The 21887-nt window shown below is 35.6% G+C and overlaps 1 protein-coding gene across 1 annotated transcript; it reads left to right on the forward strand.

The window, feature by feature from the left end:
* Positions 1–347: 347 nt before the first annotated feature.
* LOC120416661 (protein unc-119 homolog) lies at positions 348–12234 on the forward strand. The gene is made up of 3 exons (XM_039578469.2): positions 348–1113; positions 1185–1357; positions 11826–12234. Exons 1-3 carry the CDS (start codon positions 629–631, stop codon positions 11936–11938), a joined length of 771 nt encoding a protein of 256 aa, XP_039434403.1. The 5' UTR covers positions 348–628; the 3' UTR covers positions 11939–12234.
* The last annotated feature ends 9653 nt before the right edge of the window (positions 12235–21887 follow it).

Genomic DNA, 21887 nt, shown 5'->3' on the forward strand with positions numbered 1-21887 from the left:
TGTTCCTGACATCCTAATCTATCATTCTACGGGTGAGCACCAAAGATTTGACAACTTTTCATTTTTTTTGGAACGGCCTACTGTATAGTGATTATTATTATTTTTTTTCATTTCAATTTATTTCAAATTCAATTTCTGGACCCTAAATTCAGCACTATCATTGACAGTCATTGATAGCGTTATCCGTGAATCCTTCGAAAGAATATTCATATTGTGCATGGAAATAATATTTTTACATTCTTTGAATGAACCACCCTCATTCAGCTATGCTTACCGGCGCCGTCCCCTGGCCTCCACAACATATTCTGGCCGCCGACGCCAACGACGGCCAGAACGATGTTTGTGTATTCGCTTCTGCTTCCATAGCTTCCAACATATCGCAGCATATCAGGCCGCCGTCGTCGTCGTCGCCACCACAAAGGTGAAAAAATAAACAAAAAAGTGACATTCTGTGTCATACCTGATGGTCCAGTCGACGTCGCCGTCGTGAAAAAGGACACGAAATGTTCTGAGCGTGACGTGAACGAATAAACGAACGAAAAAAAAAGAAGGATAATAATCGTGCGTAAGATTATTCAATTGGTGTTAAAATTCGCGTAGTCTTTTGTTACTGGAAGGACCAACCAGAATGAGCGTCGTCGGAAAGAAGCTTTCATCGATTTCGTCAGCTGCCCCAAAGGGTTCGTCCTCGGCGGGGCCCAGTGAAGAATCGGCTGCGAGTGCAGCAGCAGCAGCTACACCCATCGGCAGCAGTCCACTGCCCGCGGTCATCACGCCCGATTACGTGCTGCAGATGACCAAAATCACCGACGACTACCTGTGCGCCCCGGAAGCCAACGTGTACGACATTGACTTTACCCGCTTCAAAATCCGAGACATGGAGAGTGGGGCCGTCCTGTTCGAGATTGCCAAACCTGGCCCACCGGAACAGCCCACAGCTGCAGCCCAGAGCAGTGCCACCGATTCGTGTTCCGGTGCTGGGGCGGTCGAGGGAACCGATGACCATCCCGCCGCCACCGAACTCGACGAGGAACCCATGGACTTGAACGCGGGACGATACGTACGGTACCAGTTCACGCCACAGTTCCTCAAGCTGAAAACTGTCGGGGCAACGTACGTGTTATACGATGTACCCACAAAGAAAAGCGCGACTAATTTCATGTGGAAAATTTTTCCATTTCCAGCGTGGAATTCACGGTCGGCGGGCGGAGTGTGAAAAACTTTCGGATGATTGAGCGGCACTTTTTCCAGGACAAGCTGCTGAAAACGTTCGACTTTGAGTTTGGCTACTGCATTCCGTACTCGAAAAACACCTGTGAGCATATTTACGAATTTCCCACCATCCCACCGGATCTAGGTAAGTTCAGTTAGTGGAAGGTGCAAAGTGAGAGGCATGGCTGGTGGGGATTTTAATTCTGTGCCACTTGCATTATACGAAAACGGAAACAATATCCCTTCGTGGTGCGCGAATAATTGAAGAGGACGATGATGGTGGCTGAAAGGTAAATGATACTGTAATCGACAACTGTTTGTTCATTATTGAAAATGTTCCAATTTCTATTTTGAAAAGGGATTTCCAATAGATTGGTTTCCTTGCGAAAATTGTAGGGCATTCAGAACCTTGTTGGAAACATTCTCATATGTTGGCAAGTTTGCTGATGCTTTTATTTTAAACAATGTTTTAATACAAAAAAAAAATGATGGAAAGTTGCTTGCTCATTTCCTACAGAGCTATTTATTACCGTGATCAGAATGAGCTCAAATTTTGTATTTAGCCTAGTGATGGGTCAATCTTTGATTACTGCACATTTTATTGACTAATGTAACAATTTTTAAGAAGAACATTAACTCACGAAATGTACAAATTTCGGAACATTTTTTTTTCTTACGGATTTAAATAAATTTGGGTTCAATCCAGAAATACATGAGCATTCTCTACCAAAACCGTAAATGGATTTTATTTGTATTTTTTGATTTGGCTCAAACTTTGTGGGGGCCTTTCCTATGACCAAATAAGCTATTTTGTGTCATTGGTTCACCCATACAAGTCTCCATACAATTTTGGCTGCTGTCCATACAAAAATGGTATGTACAGCTGTAACTTTTGAGTGAATTTTCTGATCAATTTGGTGTCTTCGGCAAAGTTGTAGGTATTGTTGAGGACAATTGAGAAAAAAATAGGTACACGGAAAAAAAATTGCAAATTTTTTTTATCAACTTTTTTTTCACTAAAACTCAATTTCTCAAAATACGTATTTTTTTATTTTCGAGATTTTTTGATATGTTTTAGGGGACGAAAATCCGCAACTTTTGAGCTATAGAGAAACATGGTCAAAAAATCTGCCGGAAAAAAATCGAAATTTCATGCAAAAACAAATCTGAAGTTATTTTTTGATGCAAAATTGAATTGGCAATCGAAAACTATTTTACAATTTTTTTGATAAAGGGCTCCATTTTCAAGATATAGCCACCGAAAGCTTGATTTTAGCAAAATATTAGCAGTTTTTCGAATTTTGAAAATAGTGACCATGAGCTACCATTTCTAAAAATATTTTTTTTTAAAAGTTCAGAAAATTTGCTATAAAATTGTCTAAGAGACATTGAAGATAGGACCACGGGCTACAACCCACCATTTTGTAATATCGATATCTCAGTAACTAATGGTCCGATTTTCAATGTTAATACATGAAACATTCGTGAAATTTTCCGATCTTTTCGAAAAAAAATATTTTGAAAAAAATTTAATCTAGACTAGCATTTTAAATGGGCATAATATTCAATGTTTGGCCCTTTTAAAATGTTAGTCTTGATTTAAAAAATTTCAAAATATTTTTTTCGAAAAGATCGGAAAATTTCACGACCGTTTCATGTTTTAACATTGAAAATCGGACCATTAGTTGCTGAGATATCGACATTAGAAAATGGTGGGTTGTTTTGGTGAGACTTAGAAAACTTCAATTTTCGTGTTTCTTTTTCTTGAAGCGGCTGTATCTCAGCAACCCGAGGTCCTATCTTCAATGTCTCTTAGACAATTTTATAGCAAATTTTCTGAACTTTTCAAAAAAAATATTTTTAGAAATGGTCGCTCATGGTCACTATTTTTAAAATTCGAAAAACTGCAAATATTTTGCTAAAATCAAGCTTTCGGTGGCTATATCTTGAAAACGGAGCCCTTTATCAAAAAAATTGTAAAATAGTTTTCGATTGCAAATTCAATTTTGCATTAAAAAATAACTTCAGATTTGTTTTTGCATGAAATTTCGATTTTTTCCAAAAATCACTATTTTTTTCAAAAAATCATAACTCGGCGGCAGATTTTTTGACCATGTTTCTCTATAGCTCAAAAGTTGTGGATTTTCGTCCCCTAAAACATATCAAAAAATCTCGAAAATCAAAAAATACGTATTTTGGGAAATTGAGTTTTAGTGAAAAAAAAGTTGATAAAAAAATCTGCAATTTTTTTTTTCCGTGTACCTATTTTTTTCTCAATTGTCCTCAACAATACCTACAACTTTGCCGAAGACACCAAATTGATCAGAAAATTCACTCAAAAGTTACAGCTGTTTGAATATTTACATACCATTTTTGTATGGACAGCTGCCAAAATTGTATGGAGACTTGTATGGGTGAACCAATGACACAAAATAGCTTATTTGGTCATAGGGAAGGCCCCCACAAAGTTTGAGCCAAATAAAAAAATACAAAAAAATAAAAATGGTCGAAATCGGCCGATTTCGTAGAGAGTTGCTCACATATTTTACACAAAATGACTGAAACGCTGAAATCAATAAATTCTAAGGTCAACAAACAATCTGTAAATCAATCAAATTATTCGCTCTACAGCATTGCCTTGGCGTTCTCGATTGCGAGATTCCTACTCGAAACTAGGTGTCCGAAGGTGTGAGATTGTTGAGTCAATTGCAAACCTCTTTTTACACCTAAACTTCCCTCTACTCCAGGATTCAAACTGATGACCTTTGGATTGTGAGTCCAACTGCCTACCAGCCGAGCTCCCGTGGTGTAGTGGTACGGGTTTCGTTTTGTAAGCGGGAGGTCTATGGCTTAAAACCCATCTGGCGAGGCAAAAGGGGTAGGTGGCGGTCGAGAGGGGAATCCGGCTGCTGCGGGAATTTTTATTTTTTTTTTTGTTTTATTAGGGGAACTATACCCTTTCTCAGCCTATTTCTATTATCGGTCTATCAGCACTTTGATCATGAATTACAGCTTTCATAAAGTGTTTTTGACGGTTCCAAAGCAATAAATAGCTCAAACAAAAGTGAGCAAGCAACTCTCCATTGTTGATACATCTGAAAATGTTGATTTTATAGCGGAAAACGGCAAAAGTGATGAGAATTGGTCGAACGGCTTAGAGTGATTAAAATGGGCATATTTCCCCTATAGAGCAGTTCTCTAGGATTTCGGTCATTCGATTTTTTTTGTATTTTTTAATCCGACTGAAACTTTTTTGGTGCCTTCGGTATGCCCAAAGAAGCCATTTTGCATCATTAGTTTGTCCATATAATTTTCCATACAAATTCGGCAGCTGTCCATACAAAAATGATGTATGAAAATTCAAAAATCTGTATCTTTTGAAGGAATTTTTTGATCGATTTGGTGTCTTCGGCAAAGTTGTAGGTATGGATACGGACTACACTGGAAAAAAATAATACACGGTAAAAAAAATTTGGTGATTTTTTTATTTAACTTTTTATCACTAAAACTTGATTTACAAAAAAACACTATTTTTAATTTTTTTTATTTTTTGATATGTTTTAGAAGGCATAAAATGCCAACTTTTCAGAAATTTCCAGGTTGTGCAAAAAATCACTGACCGAGTTATGAATTTTTTAATCAATACTGATTTTTTCAAAAAATCGAAATTTTGGTCGTAAAAATTTTTCAACTTCATTTTTCGATGTAAAATCAAATTTGCAATCAAAAAGTACTTTACTAAAATTTTGATAAAGTGCACCGTTTTCAAGTTATAGCCATATTTAAGTGACTTTTTTGAAAATAGTCGCAGTTTTTCATTTTTTTAAATTAGTGCACATGTTTGCCCAGTTTTGAAAAAAATATTTTTGAAAAGCTGAGAAAATTCTCTATATTTTGCTTATTCGGACTATGTTGATACGACCTTTAGTTGCTGAGATATTGCAATGCAAAGGTTTAAAAACAGGAAAATTGATGTTTTCTAAGTTTCACCCAAACAACCCACCATTTTCTATCGTCAATATCTCAGCAACTAATGGTCCGATTTTCAATGTTAATATATGAAACATTTGTGAAATTTTCCGATCTCTTCGAAAAAAATATTTTTGGAATTTTCAAATCAAGACTAACATTTCACAAAGGCCAAACATTCAATATTACGCCCTTTTAAAATGTTTGTCTTGATTTGAAAATTCCAAAAATATTTTTTTCGAAAAGATCGGAAAATTTCACAATTGTTTCATATATTAACATTGAAAATCGGACCATTAGTTGCTGAGATATTGACGATAGAAAATGGTGGGTTGTTTGGGTGAAACTTAGAAAACATCAATTTTCCTGTTTTTAAACCTTTGCATTGCAATATCTCAGCAACTAAAGGTCGTATCAACATAGTCCGAATAAGCAAAATATAGAGAATTTTCTCAGCTTTTCAAAAATATTTTTTTCAAAACTGGGCAAACATGTGCACTAATTTATAAAAATGAAAAACTGCGACTATTTTCAAAAAAGTCACTTAAATATGGCTATAACTTGAAAACGGTGCACTTTATCAAAATTTTAGTAAAGTACTTTTTGATTGCAAATTTGATTTTACATCGAAAAATGAAGTTGAAAAATTTTTACGACCAAAATTTCGATTTTTTGAAAAAATCAGTATTGATTAAAAAATTCATAACTCGGTCAGTGATTTTTTGCACAACCTGGAAATTTCTGAAAAGTTGGCATTTTATGTCTTCTAAAACATATCAAAAAATAAAAAAAATTAAAAATAGTGTTTTTTTGTAAATCAAGTTTTAGTGATAAAAAGTTAAATAAAAAAATCACCAAATTTTTTTTTACCGTGTATTATTTTTTCCAGTGTAGTCCGTATCCATACCTACAACTTTGCCGAAGACACCAAATCGATCAAAAAATTCCTTCAAAAGATACAGATTTTTGAATTTTCATACATCATTTTTGTATGGACAGCTGCCGAATTTGTATGCAAAATTATATGGACAAACTAATGATGCAAAATGGCTTCTTTGGGCATACCGAAGGCACCAAAAAAGTTTCAGCCGGATTAAAAAATACAAAAATTAAAATTGAAGAAAAAAGACCGATTTCGTAGAGAATTGCTCTATAGAGACTTTACACCATTGTGCATTCATCTCTTCAAGGTGGATAGTGGAAGAGGAAAGGTTACAGAGTTTTAAATCACTTGTCTGGCTATATTTCAATAATTGTTACCATGCCTTTTTTCTAAATATTTCTGTCTATGATTCAAATATTTAGCGGAAAATTTGGATCTTAAATTATCAAGTTCTTCAATTTTATCTTCATCCTCTTCCTCCAGGGATTTAGCAGTTATCTCATGACACTTATTCCTATAATATTTTGCTTTTATGACATCTTCATCTTCTTCATCTGTTGTTTCTTCTTCAGCCATCTCTCTTCGTTTTGTTGTCAATTCGTCATCCGCGTCCAAATATGCTTGTAAGCGCTTCCGGGTTTTGCGAGTGTGCTTAGAAAGCACGGTCTCGAATCCATCGTTGTCTTCTTCGTCAATTTGACTTGTTTGCTTTGGATGTTGGTCTGATTTACTGTTGTTGCTTTTACTGCTGCTGCTGCTACTTGGCTCAGGTTCAATCGGTGGCGTACTGCTTTTTTGGTTCACCTTTTTAGTTGAATCCGCTCATTTTTTATTCTTTGCTTTAAGTTTGCAAAGCGATTTTTTGCCTATAATCGTCACTGTTGCAGCAGCATTGTTTACAGTGATTGATTTCGGCGTTGGCTGTTTCAGCAACATCAGCAACTCCATTTGGGATTCCTGGGAAGAAGTTAATCCAGCGGTCGTTGGCGATGGTCAAAATTTCGCCGTATTTCCTCATCACTTTTACTACGTCGTCATTGCTTATGCCTAGAGGTAGGTCAAGCACACGAACTTCCGTAGCGTTGTTGTCCAGGTAAATCGGGATTTTGCAACCCTGATATACCAGAGGTTTGTCGATGATGGACGAGGCCACTGCTGAGTCGGCGAACTGCAACACGGCTATTCTTCTTCTATTGCATAATTGCAATGCTCGCAAGTTTTCTTGGTTTACTTGAAGGTCTGCGAGGAATTTTTTTACAAGCTTCGGGCTTGGTTGGGTTTGGAGTTGACAAAAATCCAGAACCACACTGTTTTTGTCTACGGTGCACATTTAAAAAAAAGCGGCGACGCGCACACAAACTGCGGACTGGCGTTGATAATGCGACTTGTAAGGTCGGCGGTTACTTTGCAACTGTGCTGCGGGAATTGACTTTGACCTCCCCAAACCCCATCCCATCCTATCTCTCGGACGATCTGTTGGCGACTGAGTCTGAGCGTTGAAGAACTCTGTTACAATACTTAAAGAAGAGCTTCAAATCTGGAGTTTTTTTTTGTAATTTTGAAATTTCAAGTTTTTGCTTTTTGGGTGTTTTTGAGGAGTTGGCGTTTATTCGGGGAAAGAGGGTTAACACAGAGTGGGTGGTGTTTATATAAAAGATGCGCGTGGCAAAGCCTACTGCGCCTAAAGCTAAACTAAACTAATCACCAGGGCCGCACTTAGGGTTGACTTCCAACACCCCCTCTCAAACCTAAAGTGCTTCGGTGCTTCTCGGTCGAAACAGCTTGGGCCCTTGGTGAACACATCGGCGAGCTGGTCACTTGTCCTGACCACCTATCACGGATGTTGTTGTTGCGGATGCTCCGAGGTTCATCCGCTTCCGGTCGTGTAGATCTTCTTCGTAGTGTACTTGCTCTCCTCTTGGCTTGCCACCGGAGAGTTGATGGCGGTTCCGATCGGTTCGCAGGCAAAAACGAATGTTGAGCGACGATCGACGACGTCGCTTCCCCGGTCTCCGTCCGCAACTCCTAGCAGCGGATCGACGGTCTCGTTCCGTTTGCGCTCCTTTAAGCTTCGAGATCTTCTTGAACAGCAACCGGAACTTGTACCGCTTTTGCCTGTTTTGCAGCGCCTTCAAGCCAACCAGCGATTTGTCCAGCTTTCGCACCTTACTCCCCCTCTCAAATCCTGGAGGCTTCCGTACTTCTGTCTGGTGCAGCTGTTCCACCGCTTCTGCCGGCAGCTCACGAGCGACGATTCGGGCGTTCTTTTCTTTGTAGTCGTACCCCGCACGTTGCGAGCACCCCGTCACGACGAGACGAGCTTTGTACCTGGCAGCAATACCATCTTCTTCCTTCTTGATCCTGAACACCCACTTGCAGCACAAAACTCGGCGACCAGCAGGTGCCTCGACGAGATCCCACGTGCGGTTCTTCTCAAGCGACCGCAACTCGTCGTCGATAGCGCGCTTCCACAGCGGCCAGTCGTCGGCCAGTTTCTGCAGCACTTCATTAGTGTCGGGAATCTCATCCACGAGCGTTGCCGGCCACTTCAGCTTCAACTCGTGGTCGGGCTTTGCCGGATGCTTTTTCTCGCGACCTCTTCTTTTTCCCGCAGCTTCCTCCAGTTCTGGTACTGCGTTTTCTTCGGGCACTTCTTCTTCTTCTTGCACTGTGTCATCTGCATCCGATTCTTCACTGTCGAGTTGATCGTCCGTGCACACTTTATCTTCCGGCACTTCTTCTTGACTCTCCAACTCAGCCACCACGTCCGATCCACACATTTCGAGCTCCACGTCAAACACGAACAAACTTCCGTTCCGCGTTGCAGTGCACTTGACATCTCCGTCCTTCGAAATGCAAGCTTGATTCCGGCCAAACGAGACTTCCATTCCGCGCTCAGCCACCTTCTCCACGGAGAACAGGTTCGTCGTCAATCCAGGCACGTACAGGACGTCGTGAACCGTGCAGTTCAACGTCCTTTTTCCGACGCCGGCCTTCATTTTCACCTCTCCGACGAAGTGACTTTCGAGCGTCACTCCTGCTTCGGCCACGTTGACCACCTTCGGGGTTTCCATCCGACGCACATTCACCAGCAGATTCCAATCACCAACCATGTGCTCGGAAACATCACTGTCCAGCACCCACCGGAACTTTCCGTCTGCTTCCTCATTGTTGGCTTCTTCCGCTTCTGGCACGAACGGCACGTCTTCCTTGGCACCGGCACTGATTGGGCTATATGATCGGTAACGATCTCTAGATGGGTCAAAAATGCACGAGGTTTCCCCTCAATCTCGCTCATCTCCACGTCCTCGGATCGGTCTCTCGTGCTCGTGTGACATGGCATTGGGGGATTGGTTTGGGGAATGAGAGGAGGCAACTGCTCGAATAATTCGTCAAAAACTGTCTCGCTCAAACAATAGCGCTACGGAAGACGATCGTTCGACAGGCTGTAAACAGGCTGTTTTTTATAACAATGGATTTTTATCCATTTTGATTGTAAAATTATTCCACATTTTTCAAGAAAGGAGGTTCATCGCCAAAAAAGTCTCTACAGAAAAATTACCTCGAATCGTTTAATTTTTCGCGGCTTTGAAAGTCAAACGTGAAAAAACTGGTTTAGTTAAAAATGTTAAACAGTTAAATAGCGGTGGCAAAAAAAAGCTAAACTAGAAATTTTCATTAAAGACACATGAATGATTGATTTTAAATCATTTTAAATACCTAAATTGTATAATTTTGTGTTTTTGCTAATAATTTTAATTATTTTCAATAAATTATAAAAACCTGTCCTGCTGTTCTACGCATAATTGTCCTATGTCATTTGGACGACTCTGATTGTTTAACAGTTTTAAGTTTAGTTTAACGTTCACTTTCGAGGTGATATAGACAGGTGTCTTTTCCACCTGTTGTGTAGCCAGAGCGTTACAAATAAGAGTGATAAAATGCTAACTGGGGCGATTAGGGACACATTGGGAGAATGGGGACCCCCCGGGAAAACTTCTATCGCATTTTTCTCTGATGCACTATTTCTAAGGTGAAACGAGACGCCAGCTTTCGGTCGATTTCTTTTCAGCTTAAATCAAATTCTGAACTCGACAGATTGTTCGCTTTTGTCTCATTTATCGGTTGCAATACAGCGAATTATCATGAGTTACTGTTTTCCCGTAAACTTGCTTTTAAAAACTCGACTTGGGGTGTCAATATAGCGGTTCCCTTTCCGGTTCACCTTAAGTGAGTCCAACCTTGACCTGAAGTGAAGGCTTTAAAGCATTTTAACTATGCTACCTTTTTTTTACTTCATATCTTGTTAAGGGACCATCCATAAACCACGTGGACACTTTAGGGGGGGGGGGGGGTATGGCGATTGTCCACGATCCATACAAAAAAGTTTATTTTTGTATGGACAATTGTCCACGAGGGGGGGGGGGGGGGTAACAGAATCCCAAAAAAGTGTCCACGTGGTTTATGGATGGTCCCTAAAGAAAAAAACCATTTCACGGTGTGTTTTGAGAACAAAATAATGATAAAAAAATTCGGTATGCCTGATATTTGGCACCGTAAAAGAAGGGCTCTTTCCCGACATTTTACGGGGTATACCGAAATATTTCGTTTCTTAAAGATATTTTTTTGATTTTATGGGATATTTGTTCAAAAAATGCACAGAAAATCGGTGAATTTATGTTGATATCACTCAAACTTCTTATGAATATGCCTTTGGGGACTCTAACCAGTTATATTTGACCCATATTTGCCCTTCACCAAAAACAAATCTAACCAAATTTACCAGATTTCTAGCTTTCTTTGAAATTACCCCAAAATCCAAGCTGGAAACCCCGATACGACCTAAAGTAAATATTTTCTTAGTGCAATTTGTCATGAAAATACAGCAACACATTGTCCAGATACGAATTTGAGCATTCAAAAATGCAAAACATGGATTATTCAATAAATAAGCTGTTTATTACCCAATAGGTTCCGATAATTGTTTTTTCAATCCTCAAGTTTTGACGAAATTCATGAAAATTATTTAATAGCATTCATTACAAAACTCAGATTTACTTAGATCGTATCGGAGTTTCCAGCTTGGATTTGTGGGTTATTTCAAAGAATGCTAGAAATCTAATAAATTTGGCTTGATTTTTTTTTATTTGATGTCAAATATTGGTCAAATATGGTTGGTTAGAGTCCCCAAGGCATATTCATAAGAAATTTGAGTGATTTGACATGAATGCACCGATTTCCTGTTCCTTTTTGAACAAATATTCCAAAAAATCGAAAAATAATCTTCAAAAAAAATTTGCTCTAGACCCCCCGACAAAATATTTCGGTATACCCCGCAAAATGTCGGGAAAAGCCCTTTTTTCACGGTGCCAAATATCAGACATACCGATTTTTTTTTATCTTTGAGGTCTCGAAAAAATACACCGTGCATTTGGTTGGGATCCGGAGAACAACTTTGTAGAACTATGAAAATGCTAGGAATCGATCATGTTTAGATAGATAAACAAGAATACTTAAAATGAGCGAAGAAAAACTGAAAACTAAAACTTTCTGTCTAAACTGAATATTTCATGCACCACTTAATCAGCCACCATCAAGCCCCCCGTTAAAAACCACCGAAGAAAATGAAAACCCCGATGATTGTCCTCATCAATATGCATCAGATGGTCACACCGGATAAATCTCGACGCTGAGCTGCAATTGAAATTAATCAAATCTCTTCACCACATAACACAAAAAAAACCTCAACCCCATTTTCCAGTGAACGAGATGATTATGAACCCGTTCGAGACGCGCTCGGACAGCTTCTACTTTGTCGACAACAGTCTGGTGATGCATAACAAGGCGGACTACGCGTACAACGGTGGTCTATGAGCTTAAGTCTAAGATTACGTACTCTCAAAACTCATGATTTATATTTTGTACATTTGAGTGGACTACTCGTAGCACTACCAACAACTAAAGATATATTAATTAATCGCTGGAAAGAACTGGATCATTAAGTGTCGTACAAGAACAAAGTTTAGGGAATTAAAAATGCATTCATATAGAGAGATTTCTTGAGTGGAAGAAGACTCAAGCGCGTAAACAAATTGGAACTGTTTCAAGATTCGTATCAATTAATCTTAACAACAAGAGAAAAGCGTCAATATAAAGGGACTCGAAAAGAATACCAACAAAAGTTAGGATAAAAGGCATTCAAATAGTTTTATTGTTTTGAAACATGAAAAAGATAACAAAAAAAAATAATCAAATCACCTTTCTTGCCTTAAACTATTTGTTGTCACTAATTAGAAGTAACAATGTTCACAACACACCAAAATATGCACCACCCCAAAATGCAATCGCAATCGCAGAGGAAAAACACAAAAAAAGCACGCAGTGTCTAATAAGCAATTCAAACAACTAATTTCTCTTGAGTTTTGAAACAGCATTAAAACTACAAGCCGCAAGTGGAATGACATACAAACAAAAAAGGAAGAACCTACCTATAATGCATTCCCTTAAAACAGAACAAAAAAAAAGTAGGTTGAGCTCGACTAGGCGATTTCCCGCGAAGAAAAACATTTCCACTAGGGCAGGGGAAAGGAGGGTGCTGCGCTGCTGCTACTAAAAAGAAAGAAATAAAAACAGGAACCGCTCGCTGATTGGTTCTACTTTCCTTCTGGACTACCGATTACTCAAAAGCAGGGGTTCAAATGTTAGTCGAAAGAAGGAAACGAACGTCATCACGTTCATTATTTTTTTCGTGAATATTACCATCACTTGGTTCAATTCAAACAATTCACGATTAATCAATACCGACTCATTTACCAATTCAAGCAAAACAATGTAAAAGGACCGAAGCCGAAGTGTAAACAAAGAGTCTATCCTGCTCACGTCAGTTGATGTTTACATTAGGAACGAGCAAGATAGGCTTCGGCCCTATTACAATGTTTTTCTAGAATTCGAGAAGCAGTAGAGCAATTGAATCACTGCTACAACTCCAACGAAGGATACTACTTTCATTGCATTTCTCATGCAGAAAACGAATATTCGCCCCCTCCCTTGAGTTATGGCCTGGTCAGTTCAGGGTGTGTGTCTGTGCATTCGGGCAGTCACGTCTGCCCCAAATAAAGAACACCACCACGAACCGTTGCAATCGGGGTGGGTGGGTTGGTCGAACGCGGAAAGGCCTTCAAATTGGGTGGGGAATTTGACCAGGTCAAGCTTTGTACGGATTCGGAAATCAAAGCAGGGTGACTACTTGCATGAGTTTTAGATTTGCTGGGTTTTATGATTTTCATAAAATTTAAGGATTTTTTGTAGATGATTTTTCAGTTAATTTAAAATTGATTATCTCTGGTTTAGAATATCTAAATATTCGGATTTTTTACATTTTCAAGACTTAAATAAGATAAATTAATTTGAACTGTCAGATACCGAAAATTTTTGGGTATTAAAAGAAAGTTTTTTTTTTCGAGAAAGATTCCCACGTATACATGTGGGAGCCCATGGTCCCACTACCTTAGACAACTCACTAATTAATTGCTATCGATCGCACTATCGCGACTTGTCAAACTGGCCTGGGAATTTTAAAATTTCAAAAAAAAAATGATCAAAGCATTCCGATGTGGCTTGGTTGTTTTTTAACTATCAAAAGCGCACATCAAGCGAAAGTCCAGTTTGGTTTGGAAACGTAAATAAACAACTACTGGTAGCCTAGTTTTTCCGAATTCTTGGTGTCAAAAGTGCTTCAAAACTGTTGAGTTGTGTAATATTTGCCGTTCTTGACAGGTATGATGCGATTAATTCGACATGTAAACCGATGTCAACAATAACAACAATGACATTTCGTCTGTTGTGTGATATCTTGTGACAACGACCATTTTGGTCGAAAATGAGTTAATGATAACGTTTTACTATACTTAACAAACACTACAAGATGCTTTAACACTCCTCCGTCCAAGGCGGAAAAAAAGTTGGAACGCTAACTTCAACTCGCTGGTTCTCAGCCAAAACTCAACCAATCTGGATGATTCCTTTTTCCAGAGATTTGTACGGATCTCCAGATGAGCCTAGAACTTTGCAGATCTCGATTTGATCAATCCTTTAATTACTACGACTAAATTAGTCGGAGCAACTTTTTTTTCGCGTGTATTTCCGAAAAGCGACTCAAGCGGGAACATTTTTGCTACGCTGCAAAAATACAATAACTTTGCTAAAATGTTAGCAAAACCCATAAAATTATATATCAAAATTTCCGTTATGATCTCAGGATTATGATGAGCTTCTCAAATTTCCATTATTTTCTCAAAAAAATCACAAAACTACGTAAAACTACAGAAAAAATATAAAATGCCTCATTTTATGACTAGAACTTTATGGTAAAATCATTGATTTCATTGATTTTTTTATGAAAATGTTTCAAGTGATCTAAATTATAAGTTTCAGAATCATTCTGGGTGTGTTTCTTCCTAAATACTACAAAATTTTACCAAAACTACGTAAAATACAGAAAGTTTTATTGTTTCCTTTAGAACTTTATTTGCTTCATGATAAAATCATTGATTTTTTTTTTGAAAATGTTTCAAATGATCTAAATTATAAGTTTCCGAATCATTCTGAGTGTGTTTTCATCCTGAATACTACAAAATTTTACCAAAACTACGTAAAATACAGAAAATTTCATGCTTTCCTTTAGAACTTTATTTGCTTCATGATAAAATCATTGATTTATTTTATGAAAATGTTTCAAATGATCTAAATTATAAGTTTCCGAATCATTCTGAGTGTGTTTCTTCCTGAATACTACAAAATTTTACCAAAACTACGTAAAATACAGAAAATTGTATGCATTCCTTTAGAACTTTATTTGCTTCATGATAAAATCATTGATTTATTTTATGAAAATGTTTCAAATGATCTAAATTATAAGTTTTCGAATCATTCATAGTGTGTTTTCATTCTGAATACTACAAAATTTTACCAAAAATACGTAAAATACTGAAAATTTTATGCTTTCCTTTAGAACTTTATTAAATTCATGGTAAAATCATTGATTTATGGTATGAAAATGTTTCAAAAACTCTAAATTATAAAATTTCAAAACTTTATGTTTATGTTTTCATCCGAAAAGTAATATTAAAAAAAATACAAAATAAACTTCAATACAGATTTTTTTCAAAAAATCGAAATATTCGTTGCAAAAAATTTTCAACTTTATTTATCGATGTAAAATCGAATTGGCAATCAAAAATTATTTTAGTGATTTTGTTATAAAGTGCACCGTTTACAAGTTATAGCCATTTTTAGGTAACGTTTTTGAAAAAAGTCGCATTTGTTATTTTTTTTTTAATTAGTGCCCATGTTTGCCCACCTTTGAAAAAACTATTTGGCGTCATCCATAAAGTACGTCACGCTATAGGAGGGGAGGGGGGGGGTTGTTGCAAGCGAGACAAAGTGTTACAAGGGGGAGAGGGGGGTCCGTTAGACCGTGACGTCACGCTAGAATATTTCCTGAATACTGAAAATTCAGTCAAAGAATATATCTGAAAAAAGTATTTATTAGATAAAATTTACTCATAAATCAAACACGACACAAGGCTTTAAGAAACTGAGTTTCCGATGATAGATTTAATATGCTTAAATTATTATATTTTCAAAAAAAAACTGTTGATGGTGATTTTTATCACAACAACATTCAACAAAAAAAAATAAAAATCTAAACACAACCTGTAAAAATTAAAAACTTTCTCGATTGAACTCTGAATTTATAAATAATCCTATTTATAAATCATGTAATAATTATTCAAAAATCAATATGAAGGGGGGAGGGGGTTCAACAGAATGTGACGTATTTTCGAAAGGGGGGTTGGAGCCAGCGTGACAAAGTGTGACATAGGAGGGAGGGGGGGGGGGGGGGGGTAATTTTGGCAGATTTTAGCGTGACATACTTTATGGATGACGCCTTTTTGAAAAGCTGAGAAAATTTTCTATATTTTGCTTTTTTGAATTTTGTTGATACGACCCTTAGTTGTTGAGATATTGCCATTCACAGGTTGAAACACAGGAAAATTGATGTTTTCTAAGTCTCACCCAAACAACCCACCATTTTCTAATGTCGATATCTCAGCAACAAATGGTCCGATGTTGAAATATGAAACATTTGTGAAATTTTCCGATCTTTTCGAAAAAAAATATTTTCAAAAACTTAAAATCAAGACTAATATTTCAAAAGGGCGTAATATTGAATGTTAGGCCTTTAAAAAAAATCAGCTTTTCAGCTTTCAGCTTTTCAAAAATATGTTTTTCAAAGGTGTGCAAACATGGGCACTTATTTAAAAAATGAATAACTGCGACGTTTTTCAAAAAAATTACCTAAAAATGGCTTGACTTGAAAACGGTGCATTTTATACAAAAAAAAATACTGAAGCTCTTTTTGATTGCAAATTCGATATTACATCGAAACATGAAGTTGAAAATTTTTTGCGAACAATATTTAGATTTTTTGAAAAAATCTGTATTTATTCAAAAAATCATAACTCGTTCAAAGATTTTTGCCCATTCTGATAATTTATGACAAGTTGGCATTTGATGTACTCTGAAACATATCAGAAAAAAAAATAAAAATAGTGTTTTTTGCATCACCATTTTTTACCGTGTATTATGAGTTCTTATCCATACCTACAACTTTGCCGAAGACACCAAACCGATAAAAAAATTCCTTCAAAAGATACAGATTTTTGAATTTTCACATATCATTTTTGTATGAACAGCTGCCAAATTTGTATGGAAAATTAAATGAACGAACTAATTATGCAAAATGGCTTCTTTGGAAATACCGAAGACACCAAAATAGTTTCAGCCGGATAAAAAAAAATAAAATTAAAGAAAAAATACCGATTCTGTAGAGAACTGCTCCCATACAATAAGCTTCCAAAACAATGCTCTACATTCTAATACCAACATAAAATTATAAATATTATAAAATTTTCTGTATTTTACGTAGTTTTGGTAAAATTTTGTAGTATTCAGGAAGAACCAAACTAAGAATGATTTGGAAACTTATAATTAAGATCATTTGAAAAAAAATCATGAAATAAATCAATGATTTTACCATGAAGCAAATAAAGTTCTGAAGGAAAGTATCAAATTTTCTGTATTTTACGTAGTTTTGGTAAAATGTTATAGTATTCAGCATGAAAACACACTCAGAATGATTCGGAAACTTATAATTTAGATCATTTGAAACATTTTCATAAAATAAATCAATGATTTTATCATGAAGCAAATAAAGTTCTAAGGGAATGCATAAAATTTTTTGCATTTTACGTAGTTTTGGTAAAATTTTGTAGTATTCAGGAAGAACCAAACTAAGAATGATTCGGAAACATATAATTAAAATCATTTGAAAATTTCTCATGAAATAAATCAATGATTTTACCATGAAGCAAATAAAGTTCCAAAGAAAAGTATCAAATTTTCTGTATTTTATGTAGTGTTGGTAAAATTTTATAGTATTCAGTAAGAATCACACTCAGAATAACTCAGAAACTTATAATTTAGATCATTTGAAACATTTTCATAATATAAATCAATGATTTTACCATGAAGCAAATAAAGTTCTTATGGAAAGTATCAAATTTTCTGTATTTTACGTAGTTTTGGTAAAATTTTGTAGTATTCAGTAAGAATCACACTCAGAATAATTCAAAAACTTGTAATTTAGATCATTTGAAACATTTTCATAAAATAAATCAATGATTTTACCAAGAAGCAAATAAAGTTCTAAAGGAAAGTATAAAATTTTCTGTATTTTACGTATTTTTGGTAAAATTTTGTAGTATTCAGGATGAAAACATACTCAGAATGATTCGAAAACTTTTAATTTAGATCGTTTGAAACATTTTCATAAAATAAATCAATGATTTTATCATGAAGCAAATAAAGTTCTAAAGGAAAGCACAAAATTTTCTGTATTTTACGTAGTTTTGGTAAAATGTTGTAGTATTCAGGAAGAAACACACTCAGAATGATTCGGAAAATTTAAAATTTAGATCATTTGAAACGTTTTCATAAAATAAATTAATGATTTTACCAAGAAGCAAATAAAGTTCTAAAGGAATGTTTAAAATTTTCTGTATTTTACGTAGTTTTGGTAAAATTTTGTAGTATTCAGTAAGAATCACACTCAGAATGTTTCGAAGACTTATAATTTAGATCATTTGAAAAAAAAATCATGAAATAAATAATTGATTTTACCATGAAGCAAATAAAGTTCTAAAGGAAAATATAAAATTTTATGTATTTTACGTAGTTTTGGTAAAATTTTGTAGTATTCAGAATAAAAACACACTCAGAATGATTCGGAAACTTATAATTTAGATCATTTGAAACATTTTCATAAAATAAATCAATGATTTTACCATGAAGCAAATAAAGTTCTAAAGGAAAGTATAAAATTTTCTGTATTTTACGTAGTTTTGGTAAAATTTTGTAGTATTCAGTAAGAATCACACTCAGAATAATTCAGAAACTTATAATTTAGATCATTTGAAACATTTTCATAAAATAAATCAATGATTTTATCATGAAGCAAATAAAGTTCTAAAGGAAAGCATGAAATTTTCTGTATTTTACGTAGTTTTGGTAAAATTTTGTAGTATTCAGGATGAAAACACACTCAGAATGATTCGGAAACTTATAATTTAGATCATTTGAAACATTTTCAAAAAAAAAATCAATGATTTTATCATGAAGCAAATAAAGTTCTAAAGGAAACAATAAAATTTTCTGTATTTTACGTAGTTTTGGTAAAATTTTGTAGTATTTAGGAAGAAACACACCCAGAATGATTCTGAAACATATAATTTAGATCACTTGAAACATTTTCATAAAAAATCAATGAAATCAATGATTTTACCATAAAGTTCTAGTCATAAAATGAGGCATTTTATATTTTTTCTGTAGTTTTACGTAGTTTTGTGACTTTTTTGAGAAAATAATGGAAATTTGAGAAGCTCATCATAATCCTGAGATCATAACGGAAATTTTGATATATAATTTTATGGGTTTTGCTAACATTTTAGCAAAGTTATTGTATTTTTGCAGCGTAGCAAAAATGTTCCCGCTTGAGTCGCTTTTCGGAAATACACGCGAAAAAAAAGTTGCTCCGACTAATTTAGTCGTAGTAATTAAAGGATTGATCAAATCGAGATCTGCAAAGTTCTAGGCTCATCTGGAGATCCGTACAAATCTCTGGAAAAAGGAATCATCCAGATTGGTTGAGTTTTGGCTGAGAACCAGCGAGTTGAAGTTAGCGTTCCAACTTTTTTTCCGCCTTGGTCGTTCGTGTAAGTACGGGATGCCTTGGACGGAGGAGTGTTAATCCGATTTGGAAAATTCGCTTCCGTTTCCCGCAAAACACACTTGTGACATATACCATTTTATCATCATAATGATCATGCGCACTTGTGACACGTAATACATGTTTTTGGAAAATGTGGAAATTTTTTCTTGTTTTTCACAAATTTGTGTTGATACTTATGTTTTAAAAGCAACCCCATCTTATGCTTTCGAAAATACACTGATTAAGCCAATTAAACCATTGATTTGAGCTGGGAAAATAAAAACACTCAGCATTAATTTGTAAGGCATTATTACAAAATTTACGGCAAATTCAATAAAAATATTGTTAAGAACAGCTAATTATTGACTACATGTACGAATATTTTTCTGTATTCAATTAAGACATTAGTTAAAATATAGCTAGAAATTCGGCCCAGCCTATATCGTTAGATAATTCAAGAAAATATATATCAACACTTACATAAATTATGTCTAATTAAGAAATGTTTTGTTATAAACCACTAATAATTTGCTGCATGAAAAAATATTTCGGTTGATACAACGAAAAAAATTTTTGAAAAATAGTTGAAAAATATGTCCCAGCCAGTTTTTAACAGATGAGTCTACAATATTTCAGCTGAAAACAAGAAATTTATAGTTTTCTGATTTTTTTTTCATTTACAAACAAAATGACAATTCCAACTATTTTTTTAGTTAATTTTAGTTACTGGTGGTCAGCAATTTCGGGTTAACAAAATCAACAACCGATTGTTGAAAAAAAGCTGTGTAAAAAATTAACCCATGCTTTTAGTTAAATTAACCAAGATTTTCTTAGATTTGCCCCGGCCGGTCTCTCCGTGTACATCTAAACTTGAGTTTAGTTTGCTTATTTTATCTGTAAAATAAAAATTGTTCGCTTTGTCTAGTATTACTTTTCAATCAAAGTTTAAAAACAAGAATTATCAAGATTATTATGGTTTAGTAGGTACCATGAACCAAAGAGGTTAGCTTTAACGATGCGAAAGAACAAGTCGGACTAAATTTATAATTTTCATGTAAAACGATAAAACAAGGATTGAATTACTTTGCATTTATACATTTTGAAACTAAGAAGCTAAACAACATGAATTACCAATAAATTCAATTAACTTTCCTTTTGCCATATTAAATATTTACAACACGAAAGTTGCAACATGTGCAACAATTCCCATCATGCTTGTTTTTCTTTTCCCTTTCTATCGCTCTATCGCCAACGGTCATTTGCACAAGTTCCCGATTTACAACCTGGGTGTGATAATTATAGATCAACCTCTTTGCCCACACACACACATTGTGCTCTCTACAGCCACATCAGAATGTCCTTTTTTCCGCTCGAAAGTTGCTGCTGGTTTTGCAAGCACTCATTTGCGCTCCTCCTATTTGTGCCTGAAACCGTCAACCGACCGACGCGACGTGATAAATTGCTTTCCAATGCATGTCCCAGCGCCAGGGTTCCCGCGGCAAGTGGAGACGACTCCTAGGCTAGGCGTTTGTAGGGCAGCTAATTGAATATAAATTGCAATCAACGTCAACGGGGAGGAAGAAGAAGATGTTGTTGCTGTCCTGTGCCACCTGACGGCACGACATCTGATAAGAAGAAGAAGCAGACAGTTTGAACAGTTTAATTGTCCACTCAACAAGAAAGGGGGAAAGTAGAGCAATCGCGAGCCTGTTTCACAAATCGATACCCTAATGAGGGGCAGATCTTTTTAAAACAGTTGAATGTAGCACGCAATGTTTATTTTGATGCAAAAATAGTAAAAGAAAAGAAAAATAGAGGAAGAAAAGTAGATAATTGAAAAAGTACACAATCCACAATTACGGAAGCGAGAACCAATAGATGTTACATGCTACAGAAAAAAAGCTTCAAAGTTGAAAACCCTTATTGGAAACGTATTTCATGCTTTATCATTGATGTTTATGATTATCACGTGTAGAACAACAGGCTAGGAGTAACACATTTGTAACAAAGATACTATAATTGATTGCGCCGCGGAAAATTGCACGCTAGCACAAATGCACCCGAAAAAAAAAGAAATCACAAACTAGGCAGTGACGTGCAGTAACGTGAAAGTTGATCGAGTAAAACATTTTAAAATTATGTAATATGATTAATGTAATGTTAAAAGAATTTTGTGTCTTAATTTGTATAATTTTCACTTGATTTTTTCAGTATTTTTAAAACTAGGCATCCACAGTCATTAAAAATCGATCAAAGATGGCTAAAGAATGCAACAAAGAGTTTCTCAAAAGAGAAAGAGCTCAATATTCAACCAAGTACAGAGCGGATTCGTTAATTCGAATTTTGCTGCTTGGAATGTGCTTTTGACAGCTGTCAGCCGTTTCAATTAGCGAATTTGGATTTGCTTTCATTAGAATTCGCTCTGTAACTCGAAAGAGCTGCTCTCTGGTAAAAAAAAGTAGGCTGAAAACAAAATCGTAGGCTTGAATTAGT

This window comes from Culex pipiens, chromosome 2, assembly GCF_016801865.2.
Source record: "Culex pipiens pallens isolate TS chromosome 2, TS_CPP_V2, whole genome shotgun sequence".
In the NCBI taxonomy this organism is placed as follows: Eukaryota; Metazoa; Arthropoda; class Insecta; order Diptera; family Culicidae; genus Culex; species Culex pipiens.

Bases quoted from the DNA above. Each gene is read 5' to 3' on its own strand.
- LOC120416661 (XM_039578469.2), top strand. From the start codon at position 629: ATGAGCGTCGTCGGAAAGAAGCTTTCATCGATTTCGTCAGCTGCCCCA. The intron at 1,114-1,184 runs GTACGTGTTATA...TTCCATTTCCAG, and splicing joins CTGAAAACTGTCGGGGCAAC to CGTGGAATTCACGGTCGGCG. The intron at 1,358-11,825 runs GTAAGTTCAGTT...CCCATTTTCCAG, and splicing joins CACCATCCCACCGGATCTAG to TGAACGAGATGATTATGAAC.